Here is a 26,883-nt window from a genome sequence, read left to right as displayed (position 1 = left end):
TAACGTTTATTATAATATTATTATAAACGCCTTTTTGCAAAATGTTTGTCCATAATTGTCGCATTATTTTCAATAATGTTGTGGCCCATTTCTGAGTCCCTCGATTCGCACAATATGCTGCCAAAGATGTCTGCCAGCCGAGTTCCAAGCTGATTTTTACGATCCTATCAATGTCTGCATTAAAGCGTACTTAAATTGCATCCAACCACCATTTCTGATGCAATGGAGGAAAATGCTCCAATGTGGAGGTCGGGCATAAAAAAGTTATTTTCTTTAACATTTACTCGATCTGAAGCAGGGTGTCTAGCAGGGAATTAATGATCATATGTTGAGTGCTTGTTAACGGGTTTTCGATTTTTATAAGCCAATATCAGTTTGAGGGCATAAGAACATTTCGTATACTTTAAAAAAATGTACAGAGTTCAGAACATTGAAATCTTTTTGACTATTTTTTTCTTTTTTATTCAAAAATTACTTCCTAAATTTGTATATTTTGTAATCACTCTAAACACTTAAAACCTATTAATTCCTTTATTAAATTAAAAAAGAAACACTGATTTAAAATAATGTTACAAAGACAACCCTCATCAATCTTGGCCGTCCACTGAAATAAAATTGAAAATCACCTAATTTCCGAGTGAAAAACATCTGTTAAACGGCTGCCAATCACCGGTTGAAGCGCTTTTCCTATTGCTTTTCCGTTGGCCCAAATTATATTCAATATTTCAACTATTTTTAACTGCACCCCCGTGCCACAAGAAGCTATTTGTCTTGTTCATCAGAGGCCTCCAAAGAAGAAAGGGAAACCCCCCACAAGTTCGCATCCTCACTTCTAAATACGTGAAGAAAATCGAACTGAGGGGGAAAAATCCCAACTCCTTAGAAGAGTCGAAACTGAAACTGCCGACACTTTTCCGAAATGGGCATTTTTCAAGTTTATTACTCGGGCATTCATCAATTGCAACACGAAATGAAAATGCACTTCAAGTATTTTCAACAAAAAAAAACTGCCATAACAATACAACCAGCAAATGAAATAAAAAAGAATAAAATATTAATTTAAGTCAGTTGACTTTTGAATACTCTACGTTAAATTTATTTTACTTTAAAATTAAATAAAGTTACATATTGTACCTACCTCTGTATCTGTGTTATTATTTATTAATTTTTATGAATTCTACTTCAATTATCTTTGAAAGAATTGAGCTTTTCCTAACTCAAAATTTAGGTTTCGTTAGCACTTAGAGATTTTTGAAGATACTATGAGCAATTTTTACCTATCTTATATAAGATTTTTTACCTTTTTCTTTCGATAAATCAATTTAAAAAAATCTACAAGAATTTTGACTTATATTTATAATGGTATTAATAAATATTCCCCTACATAACATACACCAAATCATAGGAATAACACCCCCTTAGCTGGGTATATCCCACAAATAAAACCCAAACGAAATAGAAATCAAAGTTGAACAGCAAACAAAAGTGGAGGGAGGTAGGTGGTCGATTCAAGTGGTTTTTCAATAATATTGCAAACGGTGAGTGGGGGAGGCGACTGTGCTGTGTGCTCGGTGGGTTGCATTTATCGAAGCCTTCTGATTGTGAACGTAACTGAAAAACTACAGCAAAATAAATGTAAACAAACCGCACAAACTGGGAAAAAAGGAAAAAGTACAACAAAAAATACAACAAATCATACACACACACAAGGGAGCTGGCTAAGAACAATGTCATGCAATCAACTTTAGGCCAAGAGCAGCCCAGCCAACAATAAAATTCAACCAACGAGCAGAAGAAGAACCAAACAGCAATCAGAAAACTAAAGCCGTCGAAAGCAACAGGAGAAACAAAAACAATAATCAACATTTTTTTTTCCCCTTGCAAGGTGAACACTTTTACAGTTTTACAGTTTTCCCCACCGTGTTTTTCCCATACATTTCATTTTCATAGTCATAGCTTCTTCTCCTGCTCGGCAGGTGAGAGATTAATGCCTATTATCAGCTCGTTCCTCCGCCCTCTCGTTGTGATTGTTCAAGGTAACCCGTACACTATAGCAATATGTCGATTGAATTTGAGCTTTTGTGGTTTTCATCGGAACTAAATTGTTGCGAAAAAAAAAAGGAAAAACAAAATAAAAAGTTTCCACAGTGCTTTGTAGTTGCTGGTCAGGGTTAAGTTGATTGCAAAGCATTACTGTAACCAACGGAAACAAATAGTTGGGTTAGGAAAAATCCAAGTAAAATTTATGAACAAAGTCCATTAGCACATTGGCAGCAAAGTGAAACTTTGTAGATATATTTGATGATTTTAGGGTGTAACATTTACAATGGAATAAGTGCTAGCTTAGTAATTGTTTATAAGATTTGTTAAATACCTATATTTTGTATATACTTTTGCCTGCAGTTAATTCTTTTTGCACCTTAAACTAGAAAGGAAACTTACTTAGGAAAACTAATGTTTTTGTACCCTTTAAATTTGCAATTGAATTGGAAATTGATAATAAATAAGTTTAATATATTTGCTTTCCTTAAATAATTATTTATTAATAACTAAGCCAAAACATCATTAATTTTAATTCGGAAAGCTATCCCATGATAGTTTTTATTAGGTAAATAAATCAATACTCAACTAAAGATTTACAAAAATGAACATTTTCCCCAATTTTTGACAATTTTAATGATGTAACCCTTATAATATTTTGAAAATTTTGAAAAAATTAAATTTTTGTTGGACATAGCTAGATCTATCCGGCTGTTAATGCGGATCAAGAATATATATGACTTATAGGGTCGGAAATGACTCCTTCATACCATAACAAGCTTCTGATTAAAATTATAATACCCTATAAATATTAAGTAAGACGTGCCTTAGATTAATATTTTATAAATAGATTTTCTTGCCCTATAAACCTTATCATATTAAAGCAGAAGTTTTTTCCGCTCCATTATGTTTTAATATAATAATTAATGTAAATGAACTTAGACTTGGAAACAGTTTTGTTTTTTAAATCCCAAAATGATTTTATGTTATTATATTTATTTTATTTCCATTTATATCATTTGATTTTGTATCATTCTTTTCTAATTTAAAATAAAGAGAGAACAAAAAATAACCACTAAATCGTCGGATTCTTTTGTGGGTTATTGGATATCGAATTCGGTACATACACACGCCTCTTACACTCTTTGCGGTGACTGAGTTAAATCCATAAATTTGCTGGCTTTGCAATTTATAATGCTCGTACTCGTACACACATCCCCATCTTGTGTTTCTCTTTTTTATTATTTTTTTTTGCTGGGTCAAGGTTGACAGAGCGCTGCGATATACTTTTTATTTATAAAGCAGTAAGCCCCCGAAAAAAACCCCCCCGAAACAACAACAACAAAGGAAGAACAAGCCAAAGAACCAAAAATTTACAGAGCAGCAAATATTAACTATGACATTTATGACACACTTTTCTTTTGGCTTTCTTACAAGACGGCAACAACAAGAGCAACAAAAATGAAACAGTAGGAGACAACAAACAACAATTTATTGTCACGTGCCAAAAAGTACAAACACACACATAGACACATGTAGAAGAAAATTTACAGCAAAAAAAAAAGAGGAAAAATTTTCAGAAATTGTATAACTTTGGCAAACAAGAAAAGTAAGTGAAAAACGAGAGAGAGAGAGCGGAAAATGAACGGGGAAAACAACTTAGACAACATCAACTTCTTGGCAACTCTGTTTAGGAGTTGCTCTCTCTTTCTTCGACACATCTCCCCCTCTCTCTCTCTTTCTGCCATCAAAAAATGCCATAAATTTTGTGATTTCACATAAATTTTAGTCTCTGGACCTGCCACCCCCCATCTATACATCGCATTGTTCATATTTGCATATGAAATCATGTGTTAAAATGCAGAAGCTTTTTGAATATACATAGATATATATTTTTTTGTTGTACAGCAACATTTCTACGACACTGAAGAATCTTTGAGAAATGAAGGGAAAGGAACTTGCAGTAGGTTCTGTGAGTAAATAAACATATAAGCAGTTTTTCTTCTTCATATTTTCCAGCATATTTTGTTAACAAATGTCAACTCGGTTGGCTGAACAGAAATGCATCGATAGTTTGGCTTGCCTTTAAAAACTTTTTAGACTAACAAAAAGGGTGTTTTCGTTTTAAAATTCTTTTTGAAAACAAAATATTATTTATTTTCTTCTCAAAATGAACAAAGAACTACAGCAGACATTTGTTTTAGGATATAAACATAAAATGCAAACAAATTCTTCTAAAATTAATATAAAATGCAAGGGTATAAAAAACTTATGAAAATCAACATTTATAGTTATTGAATATTACTTCCAGTTCCTTCAAATATTTTTCAAAATTTAGTTAGGAAACCTTTTAATTATATTAAAGTCTATAAGTTTCTCACTCCAGCTTTTGTCTAAATATAAAAAAACTGATAAATGACCATCAAGAAACCCATCCTACAATCGATTACATTTCAATCGAATTTACAATTAGCTTCAAAAGAAACAGAGAGAAGAAAAGTAGCTTAATGTTCGCAATTGAACCGAAAGAAAAGCAAAATCTGCAATATCCGGCAAATTTGGATTACCATTTTCTTTTCCACCTATATTGTTGTTTCCATTTTAATTTATTTTTGGATGTCTACTACAGGAACCAGACAAACGAAAGACAAAAGAAATTTCTGCTGAGTCAAAGTGCAAAATAAAGATTGCAGTTCAAATTGCTCAAATCTCAAGTTTGTTGTCTATGTCGCCTCTTTGTTTCTATTTCCTTAGATCTGTCATTGATTATAGTGGTGGCTTTTAGGCTATTTCTAGTTGAGGTCTAGGAAATAACATCATTACAACAATTTTTTAGCGTTGAAACATTTGTACAAAGCAATTTGGTTGAAATTCGAATTTATTATAACCTTGCCTGATATTATAAATTTAATCAAGCTTTCAAAAAGTCATTTCCGACCCTATAAATCATATATATATTCTTGATGATATTCAGCATGACAATCATCCAATCATCTCCGGCAGGAAAACAAAATTTTCAATTTTTTTTACATTTTTTAAGGGTTTACCATCGTTCAAATTTTCAAAAATTGGCAAAATTTGCAACTTTTTTAAAATTTCAAAATAAGTAAGCAGATTGATTAACCTAATAAAAACTAACATAGGAAAGCTTTCCGAATTTAAATTAATACTTTTTTGGCTTAGTTATGAGTTTTGTAAATTTTTAATTCTTTGAATAAAATTGTCATATAAAAAGATAGATAAATACCTATTCAAAAAATAAGTTATGGTAGATTTCCATTTCGACCCCATAATTTATTGCAAACTGCAAAGTTTATAAAACCTTCGTCATCTCGAAATTAGCTTCCATTCCTCTTAATATAGAATACTTTGAGATTATTTCTATATTTTTAAATACTACTAATCGAATCAATATTTGCCTATTGATTAAATATAAAAAAATTTTAATTTAAATATACTGAAACTTGTTCTATAAAATATGAAAGAAATTTTTCATATTAACAACAAAACTATAAGTTTTGTTTTATAAAAATCTTGGATAAAAGGTTCCTTTTAGTTTTCAAACTCCACTGGTCTCCTTTGTCGGCACTTTCTAAGAGAGCTAACTTAACTAGTTAGTTCCGTTTTTCTTTCCTTTTTTCTTTGTGTTTGCGCCTTTCCCAATTGTTTTGGTTTCCCTCGCCTTTTTTTGGCCGGCGACATCGCGGGAAATTTAAACTGAACCGAATAAACAAAGCCAGCGGGAGCGGGGGTGGGTGGTGTAGCTGAAGACGGAGCCGGGAGTCGCGTCAAACGCTTTTCCGCCTTCTCAACTATGCGTGGCACGTTGCCTCGTGCTCAAATTGCTGAGAAAGGTGAGAAATTCGAGGGAACTCAACTCGAGATGCCGCGAAGAAAAAGAAATCCGATGTTTCCCTCCTCCGTTTTGTGTGTCGTCATTTTCCGGCTCGGCTAGGCTAGGCTGCGGCTGCGGCTGAAGCTGCGGCTGATACGGAGATGTGAAAAACCCGGACGACTTGTGAAAGCCGCTTATTTGAAAAGCGGGGAGGTGAAAGGTGAAAAGGAGTGGTAGTTAGTTAGGAAGGTAGGTTCGCGATGGCCTGATGGGATGTCTAAATGAATTGGCCGTGCCGAAACAAGTTAACTTAATGGCTGACTAGCTGCTTTGCATAAATATTCCCCAGGATTTCCAATTAAATTAGCAATTTCTTAACGGTCAAAAACGAAAATTTGCCATGCTCAAAGATCAAAGTTTGTCCATGGATCGATTTGGGGGAAACTAAATTTGTATATTCTTAGCAAAACATCAAAATATAGTACAAAAATTAAAAATTAATTAAATAAAATTTACTCTAATACTAATTACAAATGAAAGTATGTTTCGATTTGGGTTCCTAGCTTGATATTTGATGTGTCAAACCTATTTTTAAAGTTTTTCCAAATATAAAACCATACAAACTTTTCCTATAAACTTGTTACAAATCCCAAAACAACAAAACTATTAATTTATCTTCCAGCATAAAAAACAAATGCTAAATTCAGCCTTAAATAATTTGCTCTAATTAAATTCCACCAAATCATCACAATTCATGTTCTCTTTATGCAATTTTAGAATTCTAGGAATTCATGAATTACTCCATCTGTAGCATTAAAATATTCCCTCTCATTTTCTCTCTTGATTTTTTATTGTTAGTTAATATTTTAGGCCTGGTCATACACACACACACACACACAACAGGCAAACATTGCTGATTTATTCGCTATATTTGCCGCACCTTCTCTTTGCTTTTCTTTGTTTCAACTTGGACACGCGCCAAAATACTTTGCCCCAAGGCAGCAAGCAAGCACACATTTTGAACGTCAGTCAGTCATTCAGTCATTCTATATCCCCTATATATCTCAAGAGGCTTCACTTTTGCAATTCTTCTGGAGAGTCTTTGGAGTTTACCCGTTGAGGGAAAGGAAAACCAAGTCACAACTCACCGCACTATTATTATAAGCCAAAGAATGCTGAAGACTGAAGACTGAAGACTGAAAACTGAAGAATCTGACTCTATTTTTTATTCTTTGTTATTCGTCACTGTTTTAAGTGAGTCACCCTAATGGGACGACAACGCATGAGTGCGATATATTGTCAATTGTTAGCACTTTTCGTGATGAGTTTGCTGAAATAAAAATGCTGACAAACGAGGCGCTACAAGCAAAAAGAAATCGAAAATTGGGTTTCCGAATTTAAATAAGTAAATATTTGTGTTACAAATATTTTCAATTTTTAGGCAAATCAAATGCGGATTCTCTTTTGGGGTTAAATACAAACAAACCTGAAAATAAACTTGATATTATGTTATAATAATGACAGCAATATGTTATCAGAGGAATATATTATTAAATTAACTAAGTTATCATGGCAACCTAATTATTAACTATTTTCTAAAAATTTTACTTCAAGAGGAAATCATCCAAAAGACGCAATTCATTCAATACTAAAAAAAAATCACATTATTCCGGACAAAGAACGATGACTTTCTTAAATGGGAATTAACTGAAAATGCAATCTCCAACACGTGTGTGTCCAAAGCGAATTGAAATTGTGCCAAAAATAGCTCAGCAAAGTATGGGAAAAAATAAATATTTAAAAGAATTACCTAAAGAATTATACTCCAAACATGAGATCATACAAAAAAAGCAAACTGGAGCTAATACAAAGCATTTATATGTACACAGAACAGACAAATGGAAATATTTGCCATATGCCAACAGAAGAACAATACTAATTGGGCTTGATGTGTGTGAGCGTCGAAATGAGCAACAAAAAAAGATAAAAACGAAATCAAATAAAAACACGAAAATTCACACGCCTCCGCACAGAAACGTTTTTTTCTTTTCCAGGGAAAAAAAGAAAAAAGAAAAGCGACGACAAGGAAAAAGCAACGCATGTTGCAAAAAATGTTTTTTGTTTTCTCTTCCAAAATCGTTTCTGTTTACACAAATTCTCGACTCTCTTTCTCCGTTTCAGTTCCATTCTCTCCCCTCTTGATGTGTAATTTGTTTCTGGTTTTAATTAGTGCGGATTTTTTGCAGGAATTTATGGCCTCGGAGAATATTTGAGCTTCGAGTGGGTGTGATTGGTATCACCTTCGGCAGTTGTGTTTATTTACCTAAAAGAAAATCAATTATTTCGATTTGCTCTGCTGGTTATAATTTTGTTTTTCTTGGCCGATGGAAAATCGAATTGAGAAATCAACTTTGGCCTCGCTCCACTCAGAGGTATTCCCCATTTTTTTGAAGTTTATACAATACAATTTACAGAGCTAAGGTAAAACTTAATGACTCAAGGCAAGGTTTCTAATGTATAAAGATATAGGCATAAACTATAAGAAATTTGATTAATTTTAAGCACACTCAAGTAAAAAATTTGAATTTTCTTATTGAGAATTTAAGTTACTTTACCAAACTGGGGTTTTAAAAATACTAAAACTTGTGCTAAAAATAATCTAGGTTCTAGACACAAAAAAAAAAACAAGAAACAATTAAAAACAAACATTTAAATATTTAAATAAACAGCCAAAGGTTGAACAGCCTCTTGCGAAAAAGACAATCTCTCAAATGATAATACGAAAAAGAACCCATAAATGAAATCGAATAAAGGAATTAAAAATGCCTACAAAAATTAACTTTTAATGGGCGAAAGAGCAAGATCAGTCCCAGAAGACAAATAAAGCATAATTGGGAGAGACAACCACAACAACAATAACCATTAGAAGGCAATAGAAGATGAGAGCAAAGATGAGGAGAACGAGAAGCAGCAGGAGGAGCAGAGCGCTCTAGACGCACAGAAGCGCAAAGAATAGAAAATCTAAAAGTAAACTATGTGCACAACTACCTGCACACAGCGCGATAGAGCGAGATGGGGCAAATGAAACCGGTATCACAAAACAAACGAAACCGAAAGAAAACGCGAAGAAGACTATAAGAAAATAATGTTAGCCACTTAAACATAACGTAAATGAAAACAACACCAACCACACTTGGCAGCCGGAGGAGATAATGATTGACAAAGGCAGAAATTGCAACAAAGCGAAAAAGAGAGTGCGAGAAGCGGACAAGAGCGAAAAGGAAAACGTGCACTGGCGACGAAATTGGGGAGCAAAGGGGAGCCGCGAACATGCAACAAGCTGCAACAACAAAGACCGCTCACCGCTTATTTTTGTCACTTGCCCCAACAATTTCAGGTATTTTCGCACGAATTTCACCCACATTCGCGAGCCGCAAGCCGCCCCGATTTATTTATAAACAAAAAATAGCTTTTGGCTTACCTGGTAACTGGAAAAGCCGACTCCGACTTCAACTGCTGATTAATTTTATGGGAAATCTCAATCTCATTTGCTGCTGCTGCTGGTGTCGTTGTTGTTGTTGTTGCTGTATTTCGCGCGAAAGCAGGCAGAATAACAACAATATCAAAATCACTAACACTTGCTCGCACGCACAACACACACACACTCACACGACACGGACACGTTTACACACACTCTGGCTGCATGGACATAAACACACGGAGAGCGGACACGGGAGAATGGGAGAACGGCGGAGAGAGAGCGAGCGAATAAACACTTGTACTTGGATTTTTCTCTGGTTTTCAGATTTATTCCACGGGTTATTTTGATTTTATATTAATTTTCGTGTGTGTGTCGGCGGCCGAGAATTATGATAATCGCGTTGCTCAATTCGCCCAATGGAACCGCATTCTGTTTTGTTATTGCTTTGGCTGCTTCGTCGCCCCTTCAGCTGGCTTTAATTTACAAAACGACTCGCCGCGACAAGAACAGATGATTTTTCGACTGGCAGAATCACGACAAAAACACAGAAAAACGGCGAAGATGCGCTATGACCTCACGACGAGTTTTGTTTTGAAACTGGTGGACAGTCTGAATCGAAACTAGCAAGTCAGGTGGAGAATCATCGATGAAAACATCGATGCATCGATATTTTTCGAACTTTTTAATCATCGATGTATTTTCGAAGCTGTTACTTAACATTTTACATCTTACACGTCTAAAAAACCATTTTACACGGTTACAGATGAGGTATATGAGGTAAAACTCCAGCCTATGGGGTCGAATTCTCATGTAAGAAGTAGAATTCTTATATAGTAAGTAAAATGCATTAACAGACCTACTCTCATCTCTCTCTCTCTCTCTTTTTGGCTGTCGGTTCGAGAGATGCATTGATGTTTCTTGGACTATCGATATTTCTGTGCCGCCACATCAGCTGTTTTTGTTGATTTACCTGAGAATGGATGTGTCGCTGGACAAAAAACTGCAGGGATTTCAACTGGTGGCACAAGAAAAGGTAAAACCAGATCGCATATGTTACCTATTATCCAAGCTATATGTTCACTTGCAGCTCCAAGCGATACTATGCTCAATACCTGGAAAGAAGGAGTTGATTTTGGAGCCAGCGTTGATAAAACCGCTGGAACATGTTTGCACCGCCTCATGGCTAAAGTAATTCATTCAAAAATTGAATAGTCTTTTACCTAAATTCAACTGCTGATTCCAGGTTAAAAGGCATCCAAAGGATCTACAAGCTTGATGCGGAGCAATCCTTACCGCGAGCTGCGGACCAGGTCCACATTTTTATGATCCGCAGTGTTTTGGGCACTTTTCAAACATTACTCAGGCAACTACAACCCGTGGCCATGAAGGAGATGCCGGACATCTCTTTGAAAATGTACCACATTGTCTGCGTACCGAGTTGCTATTCATACTTCCAGACGCTGCTGGAACAAGCCGGTCTTTGGGGATTGGTGCAACTGCATCACTTCAACTGGGATTTCATTTACTTTGACCAGGGAGTGCTTAGCTTGGAGCTGCCCAATGTGAGTGAATCTCAAGAACCATTATAAGATACCTAATAAATAAATATCATTCTTTACAGCTCTATGAGTGCATATATCTTCAGGGCAACAGTTCCCCTCTGCCTTCAGTAACACAAAGTCTAAGATTGCTTCAGATGATTACCGGAAAACCTTCAGTGATACTTAGCTTTGGAAATCATTCATCTCAGCTGCTGCAAATGCTGCAGGCTCTGGGCAAGGTGCCTGAGCCCACGAATCCACCCGATTATGGCGGCTGGCTGATCATTGATCGGGATAAGGACTACCCGGCCAGCTTACTCACCCCGGCCATTTATGCCGGCCTTCTCCTGGAGGTCTTCCAGCAGCGTTCCGGCGAGATTCTGGTGGATAACTCAAAGAACAAGATCAGCAGTCAGAGGGTAGAGTTACTCCAAGGTAAGAGTTCTAAGGGAGGATTGGCCCAGGCCATCAGTAAGCCCTGCTCCATTCGCCTGAACTCCGCCTCCGATGAGATCTACGGAGATAATCGTTACAAGCACTTTGCCCAGGCGAGCAGCTTAATTCGAGCTCAGGTCAAGGCCTTGGGATTGGAACTGCAAAAGCTCAGTGACATGCAGCTGGACGAGATGCACGACTATGTGGCGAGGAAACTGCCCAAGCTCACCGAACTAAAGGCCAAGGTGCTGCGGCATTTGAATGCCAGCGAAATTGTCATCAAAATGATGGGGAACTTCAGGAGATTGCAGACCTTGGAGGAGGACATCCTGAATAACGTGTCCAGGAAGCGATTGCTTGGCGAAATCGATGAACTACTCACCACCGATGGCCAACGTTTTAATACACTTCGATTACTGTGCCTGCTTCATCATTGTGCCGGCGTGGCGCCCGAGGAGCTGCAGAGCTTTGCGAGGAATTATTGCAACCTATTTGGCCACCAGGAGCTAAGTGTGTTCCAGCAGTTGACACAGGCGGGATTGTTACCACCACTTCTGGCGGAGAAAAAGGCACCCACTACGACGAAGCTGCTATCCAATCTTCCGTTGCCGAAATTCCAACAAACCGAATTCCAAGCAAATGCCAATCGTCTAAAGCTTCTTACCTCCTTCGGCGATGGGCAGGATGGCAACGCGGTATCCTCGTCTAAAAACCAAGCGGGGGGCCTGCAATCCTGCCCCAGTTTTGTGTTCAATGGCACCTATATTCCATTAGTGGCGCAGCTCTGTTCGATTTTACTAAAGACCAACAGTGCCGAGGAGCTGGCCTCCAAGCTGGCCATGATTGAGGGCTTGCATCTGCATTTGGAGAGTGGTAAGACCACGCCCAAGGCTTATGCTAACCAAATTAAGACAAATGGCGGTGGAGATCAGGATATTTTCCCATTGCGTCTAAGGAATCTCTTTGTTTTTGTGGTTGGCGGAGCCAGTTATGCGGAGATAGCCGCCTGCGATTTTGTAGCTAAGCTGACGGGAGCCCAGATTACGGTGGCATCCGACTCTCTAATGGCAGGCAGTGATCTCATCTCTGCTGCTTTCAATCATTAATCATGACAAGAATCTGTGTAAATTACGCTTTATATATTTTTATTTTTATATAACAAAGGTTTAACAATTTGTATTAAAAACTCAAAAATTAGTTTAACGAGCGTCTGTTTTTCCAGTCATTCCTGGGACGCGATAAAGCAGCTCTCCATCATCATCGTAGTATGCATCCTCCACTCGGTATGTGGCTCCCGGACGATGGAGCTTCCGCGGAATGACAATGCGGGCCTTGACCTGAGTTATTTCATACTTTCGCTGATCCGCTGCACTGATGACGATCTCGCTGCTGGCGAACTTGGGTACGAAACTGGGCAGAAAGCCGGTGCCACTGGGATTTTCGAGGGGCCGTTGAGGTGCGTCTTGAACTGTGGGGACGGATTCCACCAGCTGCAGTTCCTTGAGCTCCTGCAGACGCATCTTACGCTTGTTGCGAACTTTATCCAAAAGATATGTTTCGTCTTCGGCAGCTGCAGGTGGGGCTTCATAGCCAGACATGAGTTGTGGAGATGGCTGCTCCTCCTGGTTCGCTTTGGAGTTGCTTCCCAGAAGTTTTCTAAACTCGTTTGCCTGGGGAATGGGCAACTGTGGCTTTGTGGGATAGTTCTCGGGTTTTAACTCCTTTAAATCCTCTTGCCGTCGCTCGGCAAACTTTTGAAGATGTTGAAAGAGTGCAGGCGGCAGTTTAAAGTCCCCATTTCCGCCAGCCTTTAGCTGTTGCCAGTTCCGGACAACGGTTTCGTCGTGGGAGCGGATTCTTTGCACACTCCTTGGACGCCACTTAGCGCGCAGTATTTTTTGCACAATATCTGGAGTGGCGGGGAAACTCTCCGCCAGCCGCTCCACGCTCCACTCCTCCGGATCTCGTTCGTGAAGCAGCCGCATCTGTTCCTTTTCCGCATGCAGCAGAAGATTGGGTAAGTTGGCATCGCGGAAGTACTTGTGTTTGATCATAAACTGGCGGATGCGATCGCGATGCTTTTGCAGCTCTTGCTCATGCTGGCGATGCGTCATCTGGACTTCCATAAAGTCGGACTCCAGGTCGGCGTAATCCTCGTTGGCTTCACTGGACTGCGCCGGGTGTTGCTCCTGCAGCTGCTGGAGCTGGTAGCCCAGGCCGGGATTGGCGCGCCGCGGAGCTCTGGCCAAGAGACAGGAGCGAGCCGTGTGCAGGCAGCGGTGAATTATGTGTGTGGTCATTATACGGTGGATATTTGAATTGTTTACATAAACAGAAGCGGCATGCCTGACCTAGGGATGTTTGCAGAGCGATTCATTTTTAATCGAAGCTATCGATTTTTAAAGACAATATTTAGAACATTTAACTATTTTTCGTGTTCAATTATATTTAAGAAGTCTTAAATTATTTCAAAAGGCATAAAAAATATTATTAAAGATTCAAAATGAGAAAATTCATTAAATTAAATTGTTCGATTCTTTACAAATCGATATCGATGAGTCTCATCGATGAGTTTCATCCCAATTTACAAATATTGGCAACCCTGTCTGCGTTTTTTTGTTTTACTTTGGTGACCGGCACAAAAATTGTTTATATTGCTAAAAACTCGCACATCCGGGAAACAGAACGGCTAGAATCATGGCCAGCAACGAGCCCGGCGGCGGTAACCTGATGGACGAGTTTGAGGAGGCCTTCCAGTCTTGCCTGCTGTCGCTGACCAAGCAGGAGCCTAATTCCGGGACAAACAAGGAGGAAATCGAGCTGGAGGTGCAGAAGACCACCAATCGGTTTATTGACGTCGCCCGCCAAATGGAGGCCTTCTTCCTGCAAAAGCGTTTCCTGGTATCCACACTTAAACCTTACATGCTTATTAAGGACGAGAATCAGGACCTGAGCATCGAAATTCAGCGCAAGGAGGCGCTGCTCCAGAAGCACTACAACCGCCTGGAGGAGTGGAAAGCCTGCCTCTCCGACATTCAGCAGGGAGTCCACAGTCGGCCCACACCTCCCATTGGTGCTGGCATGCTACAGGGCCCTGGCGGTGGAATGTCACCCATGGGTGGCGGGCCTCCCAGGCCGGGAATGATGCCAGGAATGCCGCCTGGCGGAATGCCACCGGTCGGTGCCATGCAACCGAGTCCGCAGCATATGCTGCAGGCACAGCAGATGCAGCAGCTCCGCATGATGGGTAAGCTGCCGCCCAAATGAGGAGGGGATTCTTAATTTTAGCCTGTAACTTGTGTATCTTTTGTTTAGTTTAATAAACAGATTATATATACTGGAAATGAATCGACGAACCCACTGTCGATTCTGTAACTGGGTAATAAATGGGGAAAAATTTAAAGAAAGCCTGGAACATTAAACGCGGTATTTCTATACCCCTTCACAAGGTATTATAATTTTATTTCGAACCCATGATTCTATGTAGCCCGAAATCAAATTTCTTGTTCGATTTGTGGTGGATATATCATAGCCTCCAGATATATGTACATCCCCCGTTACACCTGTAAAGAATATTCAATGGAGGAGATCTCGTTACGCATTTATTTATAATATCTGTGCCATTTATTTATTGTTTGTTATCTTGTCGCGTGTTAATTTAATTTCCTGCGTCTCCTAGCCGGATCCGCGCTATGTATGTATGCATATAGCCTGATCTATATAGTGTAAATATACGTGTTTAAATCATATTATGCTTTCCTTTTTCGAACTTGTATCTAATGTAAGTCTACACATGAATTAGGACAGTTTCGAACTTAACTGAGAGAGTTGATAGAAAATACAATCTTATGCTCGTTTACGGGTAAAATAGTAATTGGTAATTAATTAGATAGGAAAAACCACAATTGTAACTTGTAAGTCCAAAAGGAAAAGTCGACAAGGTCGACGCGAATTACCTACTATTAAATTAAAGAGTAACCACCTCGCCATCGGTTCTTAGTCGATCTCGTATACCGTGTCCGGCTCGAAACCAGGAGCAGGTGCTCCAGTTGGTGCCGATCCAGTCGGCATACCGCCACTGCCCTGATTATAGCCAGCCGACGAGGACTGCTGGTTGGCGTAGAGCAGGGGATTCATGTACATCCCGCTGGGATGCCTGATGTTATGGTGCATTTCGAGCAGGTCCTTATACATGGTTGGATCGCCGTTGTTCATCTCATTGTACAGCTGCTGCAAATACGTGGGCACCAGCTGGATGACCTGGTTTTGGGTGAGTTCCTGATGATCTTTGGATATCTTCATGTTCAGCAACTGCAGCAGGATGTCCGAGCGGAAGCCAAAGATCTTGTTGGATGTTACACTGCCGGAGGCGTTTCCAAACTGCCCCATAACCTGATTGCCAAAGGCATTCCTATCGTAACTCATGTACTGCGACGCCTGCACGGTGCGCGTCTTCTCTGCCTCGTACTCGGCCCAAGCAGATTTGCGCTCTTCCTCTGTCAGATTCTCGTGCTCCTCCTGTTCCAGCAGTGAGTCGTGCTCGTGGTACTTAAAGATCAACTTGTCGTGCTCAGTGAGAATCTCGGCAAACAACCGATCTTTGGGCAGAATCGGCATCTCACGCTCTGCGCTCGGTTTCAGCTCGTACGAGTACAGCTCCATCAGGTCGGTTTGGTTGTAGTGCCGCGAGATCTGCTGCTCGTCGATCACTCGCTTGGCCGTGGCCTGCTTGGCCACCTGTCGTTCGTAAACCTTTTGCTCCATGGTGCCCATGGCTATAAGGCGGTAGATGTAGCACGGCTTGATCTGCCCAAAGCGGTACACTCGGAATATGCTTTGGGTGTCGTGTGAGGGATTCCAGGAGACATCGAAGATGACCACTCTATTGGCTGCCACCAGATTGATGCCCAGGCCACCGGCTCGCGTGGAGATGAGAAAGAGGCGGGCTCGCAAATTGGTTATATTGTTGAATTGCTTGCACATAGCCTCGCGCTGCTCAACACTACAGCTGCCGTCCAGCCGGAAGTAGTCCTTGCCGTTCGTCCAGCAGCCCTTGAAGTCACCAACGTCACCTGAGAGAATTTATATTATTATTATTTTGTACCTATAAAGAGATCCTCCAACTTACCTTCAAACTCGTAGTTCTTTGTGTTGCTGTCCACCAGCGACAGGAAGTGCTCAATGACGTCCAGCGACTGCAAGGATTGCGAGAAAACTAGCAGCTTGTCGCCAATGGCCTCGCACTCCTGCAGCAGTCGCAGTAGAATCAGAAGCTTGGGGGAATGGTGCACATTGTTCAGCTCTCGCTCCTCGACGAACGGCTTCCACCACTCGGAGGGATCATCCTTCTGGGCATTGGCTCCACTTGGTAATCCGCTCAGCAACTCTACATCGGAATCACTGTCAGCGTTGCCAGCGTTATTGTTACCATTGCGAGTTTTTCGCTTTTTCGCCTTGCCAGAGCCCGCTGCTAATCCCGACATGCTCGCGTCCGACTTGAAGGAGTCACAACTGTCTGACGAGTTAGAGGCGGCTTCCTCCTCATCGGTCTCGTCGCAGATGAAGCCGTCTATATCCGAGTCATCGTTGCTGAGCAGACGCTTAGCAATCACATTATCGCTATTTACCCGCAGGTTCATCGGGTGCGTCCAGATGCGTCGTAGATCCTGAAAGTCCTGGAATAACCGCGCTCCCTTGCCACAGATGTCGGAGCTGCTCTGCTCCCGGTGCGTGGTCATATAGTAACCATAAAGCTTCTGCTGAAGCTCGGACAGCGTCGTGTATACCACATACTCGTGCTTTGGAGGCAAATAGGGTGCAAGAACTGAGTAATCCCTGCGCTGTATGCAGCCCTCAAGCAGCTTGTGCAGGATGTGCGAGCGGTGCTTCATCAGGCGTAGATCCCGCTCCGTGGAGTCCGTATACTGGCCGTTGCTGATGGGATTTACGAAGCGATTCATGTACTCCTTGTAAGTGCCCAACAGATTCGGTTTCACAAACTGAATCATGCAGTAATCTGAATTATGAAAAGGGGTTTTCAATTAGCTCATAATTATTAAATTATTTAGATTCAAAATAAAAGAAAACTTACATTCTCTGAGATTATTTTGTAGCGGGGTGCCGGTGAGGACAACCCGACGCTTGGTGCGCATCCGGGTGACCGCCTTGCTAATCGAGGTCTTCTCGTTCTTGAGCAGATGTCCCTCGTCACAGACCACCAGATCCGGTCCGGGGTCAGCCAGGGCCTGCTGTAGCTGCTCGCGCTGCTTCTTGCGTAAGCCCTTGGCCTTTTCGTTTGAGAGGATACGGTACATGTCGTAGCCGAGGATGCAGACGCCGCCCTCGTTAAACCATTCGTTAAGCTTAAAGATGCGCGTCGGCTTGTCCTTGTAGCGCGAGATGTCATACACCTCGATGTCCTTGCGGTTGGCAAACTTCATCCACTGATGAAACTCCCGGGCCCAATTATTCACCGTGCTTAGCGGTGAGATAACCAGGACGCGGTCAACACCCGTACGACTTGAGTTTACCAGTAGCGTGTGCGATAAGGTAACCACCTGTAGGGTTTTGCCCAAACCCATACAGTGGGCCAAGATGCAACCTGAGCCGGGTTTCTCTTCGGCGTCCTTCAGCGTCTCGAAGCAGGCATCCCACATAAACTTGACGCCCGCCATCTGATGGGGCTTTAGCTTCTTCACCAGTCCCTTGTCCACCTGCAGCAGAGCCTTTTTAGACTCCTCGTCAAAGTCCAGAACCAGTTCGTTAATCTCAACGCTCTCAGATTTTTCAAAGATTCGATTGTACAACTTCTGGCGCTCCTCAATACGTTTCTTCCTGTCGTCCTCCTCTTTGGCCGCCTCCTTGGTGGTCACATCCAGATCCTTCGTCTTGATGATCTTTCGGATGTGCTTGCGTTTGTTCTTCTGCTTCTCATCGTCGCCATCGTCACTCTCCCCGCTGGAGTTCTTCTTGATGCGCTTGCGCTTCTTCTTTGAAGTCTTTTCATCCGGTTCAAAGTCGGAGGAACCCTTGTCGGAGTCGCTTTTGGCCTTGCGCCTCTTGCGCTGCGGTATCACCTCGCTGTCGCTACTGTGCGCCTCCTCCTCAGCCGCCTCATCCTCGCTTGACTTCTTTTCCTCTTCCTCCTCGGACTCTACCTGCTCTATTAGTGCCTCAAAATCAGAGTCCGGTTCGCTTTCGCTTTTGGATCGCCGCTGACGACTCTTCTTGGAGGTGGTGGCCGCCTCCTCGGAATCTGTGCTCATTTTATGCTTCTTTTGGGCGGGATTTGGTTTGTTTGGCAAGGTGACACGCTTCAAGCGCACCACACAGCGCTTGATTTTAGGCGGTGCGACAGCTCGCGGACAGCTGGCTTTCGAGGACTTCCCGTTGACTGGCGATTCCCTGGCCTTTGAGGATGCCTTGCTAACAGGAGTATCAGAGCGTGACGAGCTGGTTTGGCGCGATCTATCGCTGCTTGTGGACTTCTTGCGCTCCCTTTCCCGCTTGCTGTTACCGTTCTTTAGTGGTTCCTTCTTCTGTTGTTTTTCTTTATTCTTTTTGACCAGTGGAATCAGAAGATTTTCCTCGTCCTCGCTAGATGAGACTGTCCTGCTTTCAGGTCTCTTTGCTAGTGAAGATCTCGCTTTGGAGGATTTGTCTGATTTCTTTTTTTCTACTTCTTTAAGCGACGGTTGTTCCTTCTGTTGTTGTTTTTCTTTCTTCTTTTTGACCAGTGGAACTAGAAGATTTTCCTCGTCCTCGCTGGTTGACCCTGTCCTGCTTTCAGGACTCTTTGCTGGTGAAGATCTCGCTTTGGAGGATTTGTCTGATTTCTTTTTTTCTACCTCTTTAAGCGACGGTTGCTCCTTCTGTTGTTGTTTTTCTTTCTTCTTTTTGACCAGTGGAACTAGAAGATTTTCCTCGTCCTCGCTGGTTGACCCTGTCCTGCTTTCAGGACTCTTTGCTGGTGGCAGGCTTGGTTTATCCAACAGTTGGTCCTTCTTCTGTTGATTTTCCCTCTTATTTTTGACCAGTGGAATCAGAAGATTTTCCTCGTTCTCGCTGGATGATACAGTCCTGCTCTCAGGTGTCTTTGCTGGTGGAGAGCTCGCTTTCGAGGATTTTTCTGCTTTATTTTGTTCTACTTCTTTAGGAGGCGGTTTATCCAACAGATCCTCTTCCTCTTCACTGGTACTTAACTCGATAATGGAAACGTTCTTGTTCCGACTTCTGCGTGGTGGCAACACAGAACGCGACTCCTGCGGCTTGTCCTCCCTTTCCCGAGTCCTGGGCAACTGGTTGGTGGGACTGCTTAGAAGCCTTTGGAGTGGTCGAATGTTCGACTGGTCAGGTGGAGTGGCCAGCAGCTGTTCCAGCGGCCTAATGCGAAATTGGCCCGATTTGCTGGACTCCTGGTCCACCAACGTCGGATTCTCCTTGATGTTACTCCTCTTCTTGGTCTTAGGACTGGCCAGCAGCTGTGCCAGCGGCACAATACGAATCTTAGGGGCGGGTTTTTGATCCGCGTCTTCCACGGAACTAGCTGTGGACGCGGCTACTGCTCGCTCGGTATCGGAGCTGGAGCTGCTGGTGATAATTCTCGGCCGTTTGACATTATTTTTTTTCGCCCGGGGCTTTGATTTTCGTTTTGCCTTGACACTGGAACCAGAGTCTGATTCCGATTCGGACGTAGAGTTGTCTGTGGTCAGCGGGGTGGTTGAGGCATCTGTGTCACGGGCGTCGGTCTTTTTCTTTCCCATAGGTAACCGGCTGATTCGACCGCTCAGCAAGTCAGTAGATCTGCAAGAAATGCGGTTGATGGCGTTACTTTTTCTATTGCACACAAAAAAAACTAATGGTATTTCTTGGCATTTGCCGCGCGTTCTTCGCTTCGTTCCTTCTTCTTCTTCTTCGATTTGTCTTCTTCTTTTCTCTCTCTTGTTCTCATTTCTTTTTCTATTTTTTTTTTTTTTGCAATCTGCGTCTGTCTCTTTTTGTGGCGTCGGCACTATATGAACATTTATTATTTATTCGGCAAACCAATGGTTTGTGCCGTGAAAATAAAGTTTTATTTTACTCTTTCGGGATTTATTCACCTGCTAGTCGATGCTTAGAAAATCCATGGCTCTCACCAGCTTAATTAAGCTTATTTTTGCGATTTGTTAATTGTTAATTTTACAGCGGAAAAATTGTTGCCAGCGAAAAGCCGCTGCCACAAAATTCTGGGTATACACAGGGAAAATCTTAGTGTGGCCGTCTCCGGGTGAGTGCCACTTCTGGCGCAACCTTCTGTTTTTGGCAGTGATTTCAGTCACGGTTTTGTTAACGTTATTTCTACTTTTCTATATTTTCTATTATTTTGCTGTGCCGGATATTTTTTATAACAACTCGTCATTTGCTTAGCTTTGAAGTAAAAGCCCTTAAGATTACTGTTTATAAATTGTTATTAAATTTTTTTAAATGAGTCACAGTATTGACACCGTGACTATCGTCTCATCCCTATCGATCTACCGTAATTCTACACTTCTTTAAAATTTTGTCACCTGGAGCAAAAATGTCATAACACATTTAAGACCCACTGGCAGCGTTGTTGCGTCAATGCCGTCAATTAACCCTTAAAATGATCATAAAACCATTTGTTTATATTGCATAAAACTCGAAAGCCGCCACCGGGACATCGGGTCACCACTAACGTGCTGCGGCGGCCTGCCAACTCGTCGCGGAATGACCGCGCTGCCCGAGGAATGCTGAAAAAATCGTAGAGAAAACATGCTGCGAAGCAATAAAAAAAGAAGAAAACAACCAGCTAATGCCATGATTGATATAACGAGGCAGGACCAGCAGCGGCGTAAGAGACAAAAATTGTAAATTAGTGTAGAGAAAAAATCGCGGCGCTGTTCCGGAAAAAATCTGCTGACGAACTGGTGGCGATGAGCAGCAACCTAAACATAAACACCATGCCCAGGCCTAGTCCAAAGCCAAATCCAATTCCAAATCCGATTGCGAGTCGAAGTGCTGACTCCGATGAGGAGGAGGAGGTGGACGGCCGGATGAGCGACAGCAGCAGTAGCAGCAGCTCTGGTAGCAGCCAGCGGAGTCGTGTTTCGAGCAGTAGCAGTGGCTCCTCATCGAGCGGTGGTTCGCTAGAGGAAGATCAGGACGAGGACGAAGAGCTCTCTGACTCCGGTTCGGAGACGGAGGATGACACCACCACCTGCCAGTCGGACGAGGTGGAGTTGGCACAGCTCAGCGGAAGGGATATCTTCAGACTGCCCCGGGGCTTGTGCGAGAACTCGGCCATATTCCACGAGTTCTTTTCCATGGAGACCTGGCAGCTGTTGCCCCACCACGTCCAGGCCCGCCTGCAGCCGCTGCTGCCAAATTTCTCCAGCTTGGTTTCCGGACAGGCGCAGGCTAGCGCCGAGCAGCAGCGCACCTTGGTCCAGCTCTTCAACGGCGGCCTTCAGCGTTTCGGGCAGTCCCCGCTGCTCCAGCTGCAGCGTCAGCTTGAGGAGGGCAACCTGCGGCCCGATGTCCTACAGCTTCGCCGGAGCATCCAACACTCGAGCCGAAGGGAATTCCGTTTTCAGCAGGCGGAACGTTTAAGCCAGCTGGCTAAGGAGCTCTTTCTCTCAAGGGAGCAACTCTTGCAGCATGCTTATACCTCTGCCCCGCCCGCTGAAGGAGCCTTTGGGAAATCCCTGCCAAGACAAAGGCCTCGCAAACGGAAACCGCCAACGCTTTCCATGGAGAATCGATTTTGCTCGCAACGAGCCAAGAAACGGTACGCCCAGGAGCTCCTGGATTGTATGGGCGAATGTGAGCTAAAGGTTGGCGACATCAGTGCCGAGGAGGAAGAGGAGGACGAGGAGTGCTCCCAGCTAATTGAGCGGCTGACCAAAACGCCGCTGGAGTTTAAACTTGAGGAGCCCAGGGCTCCGGAGCCGGCGGGACCTGGACGACCCTCAAATGCGGCTGACAAGAAATGCATTTATAATACCTTCTTTAAGCGGCGGCCGGGTGTGGACGATGAGCAGGTGCTGCGCTTCATGCAAGAGGAGAGGATTCCCCAGTTGAACGACAAGAATTTTCGAAAGTATTTAAGGGATTACAAGCGTCGGAAGGTGGAGCAGCCGGTAAGTGAGACGGTTTAATATAAGCTACTACCTAGTAGGACCTCACATAAAAATAATATTCTAATTATAAAAACAAAAACTTTAGTAAACCAATAATCTTTCACATTACAGGACAGTCCCGAGTTCGACACCTCAGAGGTGCGCCTACGCGACATCTGCACACGGGCCCAATTTGTGGGAAGCTTCAAGCCAGGTCGAAAACCAAAAGCGCTGATGGCCCGACTCAATCCCGATCCACCTGCCTTGGTACCTATTGGAGGAGGCACGCCGAACAGGAGCGAGTTCGGGGAAGAGGCAGAACCCATGCTCCTGGATGAACCTCAGCAGGTGTACGGTCGTCGGGCGCCAGAAGAAGACCAACCGGAACAGGAGCACCTGCCCAGTCCGAGGGAAACGAAGACCATGCCAAAGAAAATAGCACCTGCATCAGCAACCGTTGCTCTTGTTCCCCAGCCCGTGCCCAAACTAGAGCCGTTGAATGGACCGATTGCTAACTCCAGTCCGAGTCCCACGCTACCTCATAATCTCTCCAGCAATCCGCCGGCAGCAGCAGCGTCTCCAACTGCTGGTCACATCACCGGCAGTCCCACTAGGGAAGTGCTTATCCGACCGCCGGCTTCCCCCCGTCCTGCCTCCTTCTTCTCGCTGCTACGGGATCTGTTTGTTTCCACGCCGCAGCACCGACTTACCTACGGCGAATTACAAATCCTGCTGTCCAGCTGGCGGGAAATCAACTCGGACTCGGTCATACCCACGGGGGACTGGCAACGATCCGTGCCGGATTGGTCCAAGCTGCTGCAATCCGCCATCAATTTCTTGTCCGGGGACTTTGGCTCCCTGCCGCCGGAGTATGTGCCGTACATTGAGCACAAGACGCAGTTGGGGATTTACCAATGGATAGGCGCTGGCCGGGACTCGGACACACGACTGCAGGGTCTGTGCCACAGCTGGCTGAGAAGTCAACGAGAGGAGCAGTCTCAACTTAGTCCAGTACTGAACTCGAATGCGTACTTGAATCTGGTAGATGCATCTCCCACGCCGCCGCCCAGATGTCCCACCACCTGGACTGTGCGCACGGCCAGCCAGGCGGAGATCCTTGAGTTCCAGCGGCAGGAGCGTATTCGCTTCGAGTATCCGCACCGGCCGTTCACCTACCGCCTCAACGGATACGAAAGTGTTGTTGGACCAGTGAAGGGAATCTACACTCAAAGTCTGCCGCTGAACAAGGCGAGAGGTCATGCTGTGATGGTGGACGACCGACCGCCATTCGTGACCATCCTTACGCTGGTGCGAGATGCGACCGCCCGGCTGCCAAACGGAGAGGGAACCCGCGCCGAGATCTCCGAGCTGCTCAAGTGCTCCCAGTATGTGAGCCAACAGGCGGCGGATAATGTGCTGCAGACCATCGTGAGCGGAGCCTTGGATCGCATGCATGGCGGCCAGGATCCTTGCGTAAAGTACGACGCAAGGCGAAAGATCTGGATCTATTTACACCGCAATCGTAGCGAGGCTGAGTTCGAGAGGATGCATCGGCAGAATCAATCCTTGGTGAAGCACAAGCAACAGCAGCGGAAACAGTTGGCCAGGCCAAAGAACGCGGACGGCAGTGAAGGATCTGGAGTGCTACTGGACGTCCACCCACAGCCGGAGCAACTGCCAGCCTTGGTGCCCGCAGTGGTGACACCAGTTCAAGTTCCCACGGTTTCTGTTGTGCAGGTGAAGAAGCCAATGGGCGTGAAATGTCCTCCTGTGCCGCCTCTCAAGTACCACATACCACCCGGCGCCACTGGCAGTGTGGGAACGATAGTAGCAGCCTCCTCCTCCTCACCAAATCCAAATCCGAATCCGAATCCCCTACAGCAGGTACAGAAATCTCTGCTTAAGCCCGTGGCTCTTCCCATTCCTGCTCCAACGACCGTTCAACGACCGGTGGCTACTGCCAAGGCTGGCAACTTTGCGATCTCCAAGATCAGTCCAACGCGCAACACCACGCCCATTCTGGTGTCCACGCCAAGTGGCTTTCAAACTGTGCATGTGGCCACGACACCGAATCAATCGCTGGGATCCGTCCCCCCCACTGTAGTGACCAAGAAGCTGACCATCAAGAAGCCAACTCCCAACAATAAGATAGGTAACTTTATTATACCCATGGAGCAACAGCAGCAGCAGCAGCAACAACAACAACAACAACAGCAGCAGGTGCAACTGCAGGTACAACCGGTGGCCGGAAAACCCAAGGCTCTAACCATAACGCCACGACCTCAGATGCCCAAGAACATTATACGACTGTTGCCCGCCGTGGGAGGGACCACCATAGCTGGAAACCCCACGGTGACTTCGTCGAAGCCATCCTCTGTGCAGATTCTTGGACCCCGAGTGATGCCCCAATCCCAGACGGTGCGACCTGTACAACAAAAGATCGGCGCAGTTTCGATTGTCGCCAGCAAACCGGTGACGAGTATTTCCGCCACAGAAGCTTCAAATCCCGTGCCCATCACTACAACGACGAGTTCCCCCGTCACCGGTGGCGGAACCATTGTGAAGATGTCGCCCCAGGCCTTTGCCAGTCTCCAGCAGCAACAGCTGAAACAGGTGAAGGTGAACAGCAGTGTCAGTCCAGTCCAAAGCTCACCGCAGCAAAGGATTATTGTGGGTAAGTCTGCCAAGTATAAATAATTCAAGAATTAAAATTTGACTAATCAGAAAAACCCCTTTTTCTTGATAGGAAACACGGCCATTTCATCGAACAAGAAAATCGTATTCCAGGCGCTGCCGAAATCAGGTCCCAAAATACTCGCCACATCGCCCAGTAGCCCCGTGGTCAAGTCAGCGACAACGAGTGTGTCGCCGCAACAGCAACAAAGGATTGTGCTACAGAATTTCAAGCAACCGGGGGTGGCCACCAACCAAACCGGAGCAGCCACTCGCGTGATTCGAGCAACGCCAGCGACAGCTGCAGTGGGTACTGCAGGGAACGCCACTCAGGGAACGGGTCATATTATCACCCTGGACAGCTTACAAAGTAAGCCTGCTGGCGGCGGCAAGCTTCTTACTTCGGCCGGTAACAATATAATTCATCTGGCCAATTCCTCGACGGGTAATGTGATTACCTTGAGCCCCAACCAACCGACCAAACAGATGCCCACAATGGCACGCATTGTAAGTGCAACTGCAACAACGACAGTTGGCGGAGGAGGACCTGGTGGAACCACTATAATGCCCAAGATCATTGGCAAAACGACGGTGTTGCCAGGTAAACCTTTGCTGGTGCATGCCAAGCAGCTAAAACAGCTGGGCGGTAACAGTGTCGCCATCACCCAGACCACAACCACGGCCACCACTACGGTGGCTTCGGCAGGCGCGGCTTCCGGGGCAGTGGTCTCTGGAGCAGGTGTGACTGCAAATGCCGTGCGAACAACTCAGAACATTGTGATTGGCGGACAGACCATGAAGCTACAGGGAGCGGTGAGTAATCAAAGACATTTGATATATAAAGCTGTTAGACAAGCAACTGCTGGTACTGGGAATATATACTTACATGGGTATATCGAGGGGAAAAATCGACAAAGTTCAAATATCAATTTATATCGATTGCATTGCATTAAATATCCATTCATAATACAATGTTTATGTTACAGATTCCCGCTCGACCTGCCGGATCTACACCCGTACAGACCGTTATTATGGGCAATCAACTGCTCCGCCTGGCCACCAGCAGCAGCAGTAACAACAGTGTAACCACTTCCTCTGGCGGCGGTATAACCACGGCGCCCAAAACGCTGCTTATTGGAGCTGGCGGCACACAAACACTGCGACTGGCCAAGAATATGCTGGTGGCTAACAAGCAGATTACCAGTACCGCCACGACAACAGCATCTCCAGCGGCAACGACTGCGACAGCTGGGAATAATCTAGTGTTCGCCGTGCAAGGCAATGGCGGTCAGCTGTACTTTTCGCCGGGCTTGCAGGGTCTAAACCTAAAGCCTCTGTCTAGCTTGAAGGTGATACCAATGGCAACGGCGGCCGGAGCATCGTCTGGTGGCAAAATCTCCGTTACGACGGTGGCTGGAGGAGAAGCGACCGGGAAGGCGCTTGCCACCAAACTGATCCCGGCCACGGTACTCAAGACGGCCACAGGAAGTGGCAATTAACTGGAAGGAGGAAGCTTTGCATCGAGAGTGAAGAGGCTTGTTTAACCACATTGTTTACCCTTCTTCCTTCGGTTATTTTTCTTAAATTTTGTTTTAAAACTAAATTGTAATTTGATTTATTTAGGCGAAAAGTTTTCAAAGTAGAGAGAAAGAAATTCCTCCCTATCAATGAACCCCATTTTATGGAAAACACAATTTATAAATAATTATATTACGTATAGAGAGACACACCCAATAAAACTCAGATGAAACTAACGACGTG

General features: G+C 44.1%; 6 protein-coding genes across 19 annotated transcripts in view; 3 read left to right on the top strand and 3 right to left on the bottom strand.

Moving 5' to 3' along the window:
* Nucleotides 1-10,009, bottom strand: part of Fur1 (Furin-like protease 1) — a 152,307-nt gene extending 142,298 nt beyond the window's left edge. For 5 of the 13 annotated variants that reach the window (XM_086840505.1, XM_086840512.1, XM_086840507.1 and 2 more), the window contains exon 1: nt 9,357-9,986. The gene's annotated coding sequence lies outside the window, so the exon portion shown is untranslated. Of the gene's footprint in view, nt 1-9,356 lie in introns of all 13 variants that reach the window. The other 8 variants (XM_086840506.1, XM_086840513.1, XM_086840509.1 and 5 more) reach the window with 3 other exon arrangements.
* A 227-nt stretch (nt 10,010-10,236) lies between these two features.
* On the top strand, nt 10,237-12,529 carry Vps33B (vacuolar protein sorting 33B). The gene is made up of 4 exons (XM_020955614.2): nt 10,237-10,389; nt 10,444-10,544; nt 10,600-10,918; nt 10,978-12,529. Exons 1-4 carry the CDS (start codon nt 10,333-10,335, stop codon nt 12,436-12,438), a joined length of 1,938 nt encoding a protein of 645 aa, XP_020811273.2. The 5' UTR covers nt 10,237-10,332; the 3' UTR covers nt 12,439-12,529.
* Nucleotides 12,461-13,707, bottom strand: LOC110186432 (uncharacterized). The gene has a single exon (XM_020955615.2). The coding sequence runs from the start codon at nt 13,630-13,632 to the stop codon at nt 12,532-12,534; it is 1,101 nt and encodes a 366-aa protein (XP_020811274.2). The 5' UTR covers nt 13,633-13,707; the 3' UTR covers nt 12,461-12,531.
* A 187-nt stretch (nt 13,708-13,894) lies between these two features.
* On the top strand, nt 13,895-14,676 carry MED28 (mediator complex subunit 28). The gene has a single exon (XM_020956045.2). It carries the CDS (start codon nt 14,030-14,032, stop codon nt 14,597-14,599), a length of 570 nt encoding a protein of 189 aa, XP_020811704.2. The 5' UTR covers nt 13,895-14,029; the 3' UTR covers nt 14,600-14,676.
* Nucleotides 14,677-14,933: 257 nt separating this feature from the next.
* XNP (ATRX chromatin remodeler XNP) lies at nt 14,934-20,637 on the bottom strand. 2 transcript variants are annotated; one of them, XM_020955564.2, is made up of 4 exons: nt 20,431-20,637; nt 17,424-20,134; nt 16,461-17,348; nt 14,934-16,404 (listed from the first exon to the last, which is right to left on the bottom strand). In XM_020955564.2, exons 2-4 carry the CDS (start codon nt 20,092-20,094, stop codon nt 15,329-15,331), a joined length of 4,635 nt encoding a protein of 1,544 aa, XP_020811223.2. In that variant the 5' UTR covers nt 20,095-20,134; nt 20,431-20,637; the 3' UTR covers nt 14,934-15,328. The 2 variants fall into 2 exon arrangements, with proteins under 2 accessions (XP_020811223.2, XP_086696629.1); XM_086840503.1 differs by lacking the exon at nt 20,431-20,637 and having other exon boundaries at nt 17,424-20,261.
* A 223-nt stretch (nt 20,638-20,860) lies between these two features.
* On the top strand, nt 20,861-26,876 carry LOC110186349 (uncharacterized). The gene is made up of 4 exons (XM_020955497.2): nt 20,861-22,470; nt 22,582-25,123; nt 25,196-25,935; nt 26,109-26,876. The coding sequence occupies exons 1-4, from the start codon at nt 21,265-21,267 to the stop codon at nt 26,619-26,621; spliced, it is 5,001 nt and encodes a 1,666-aa protein (XP_020811156.2). The 5' UTR covers nt 20,861-21,264; the 3' UTR covers nt 26,622-26,876.
* The last annotated feature ends 7 nt before the right edge of the window (nt 26,877-26,883 follow it).

The sequence above is a fragment of the Drosophila serrata genome, unplaced genomic scaffold (assembly GCF_035046125.1).
Source record: "Drosophila serrata isolate PLE 108 unplaced genomic scaffold, ASM3504612v1 contig_382, whole genome shotgun sequence".
Taxonomy (NCBI): Eukaryota; Metazoa; Arthropoda; class Insecta; order Diptera; family Drosophilidae; genus Drosophila; species Drosophila serrata.
This window is presented reverse-complemented; position numbering and strand designations above follow the sequence as displayed.

Coding starts and splice junctions, on each gene's coding strand:
- Vps33B (XM_020955614.2), top strand. CDS start 10,333: ATGGATGTGTCGCTGGACAAAAAACTGCAGGGATTTCAACTGGTGGCA. Junction 10,390..10,443: donor AACTGGTGGCACAAGAAAAG/GTAAAACCAGAT, acceptor GTTCACTTGCAG/CTCCAAGCGATACTATGCTC. Junction 10,545..10,599: donor TGCACCGCCTCATGGCTAAA/GTAATTCATTCA, acceptor TGCTGATTCCAG/GTTAAAAGGCATCCAAAGGA.
- LOC110186432 (XM_020955615.2), bottom strand. CDS start 13,632: ATGACCACACACATAATTCACCGCTGCCTGCACACGGCTCGCTCCTGT.
- MED28 (XM_020956045.2), top strand. CDS start 14,030: ATGGCCAGCAACGAGCCCGGCGGCGGTAACCTGATGGACGAGTTTGAG.
- XNP (XM_020955564.2), bottom strand. CDS start 20,094: ATGGGAAAGAAAAAGACCGACGCCCGTGACACAGATGCCTCAACCACC. Junction 17,349..17,423: donor ACAAAATAATCTCAGAGAAT/GTAAGTTTTCTT, acceptor TTCATAATTCAG/ATTACTGCATGATTCAGTTT. Junction 16,405..16,460: donor AAAGAACTACGAGTTTGAAG/GTAAGTTGGAGG, acceptor AAATTCTCTCAG/GTGACGTTGGTGACTTCAAG.
- LOC110186349 (XM_020955497.2), top strand. CDS start 21,265: ATGAGCAGCAACCTAAACATAAACACCATGCCCAGGCCTAGTCCAAAG. Junction 25,124..25,195: donor GCAGCAAAGGATTATTGTGG/GTAAGTCTGCCA, acceptor TTTTCTTGATAG/GAAACACGGCCATTTCATCG. Junction 25,936..26,108: donor CCATGAAGCTACAGGGAGCG/GTGAGTAATCAA, acceptor TTTATGTTACAG/ATTCCCGCTCGACCTGCCGG.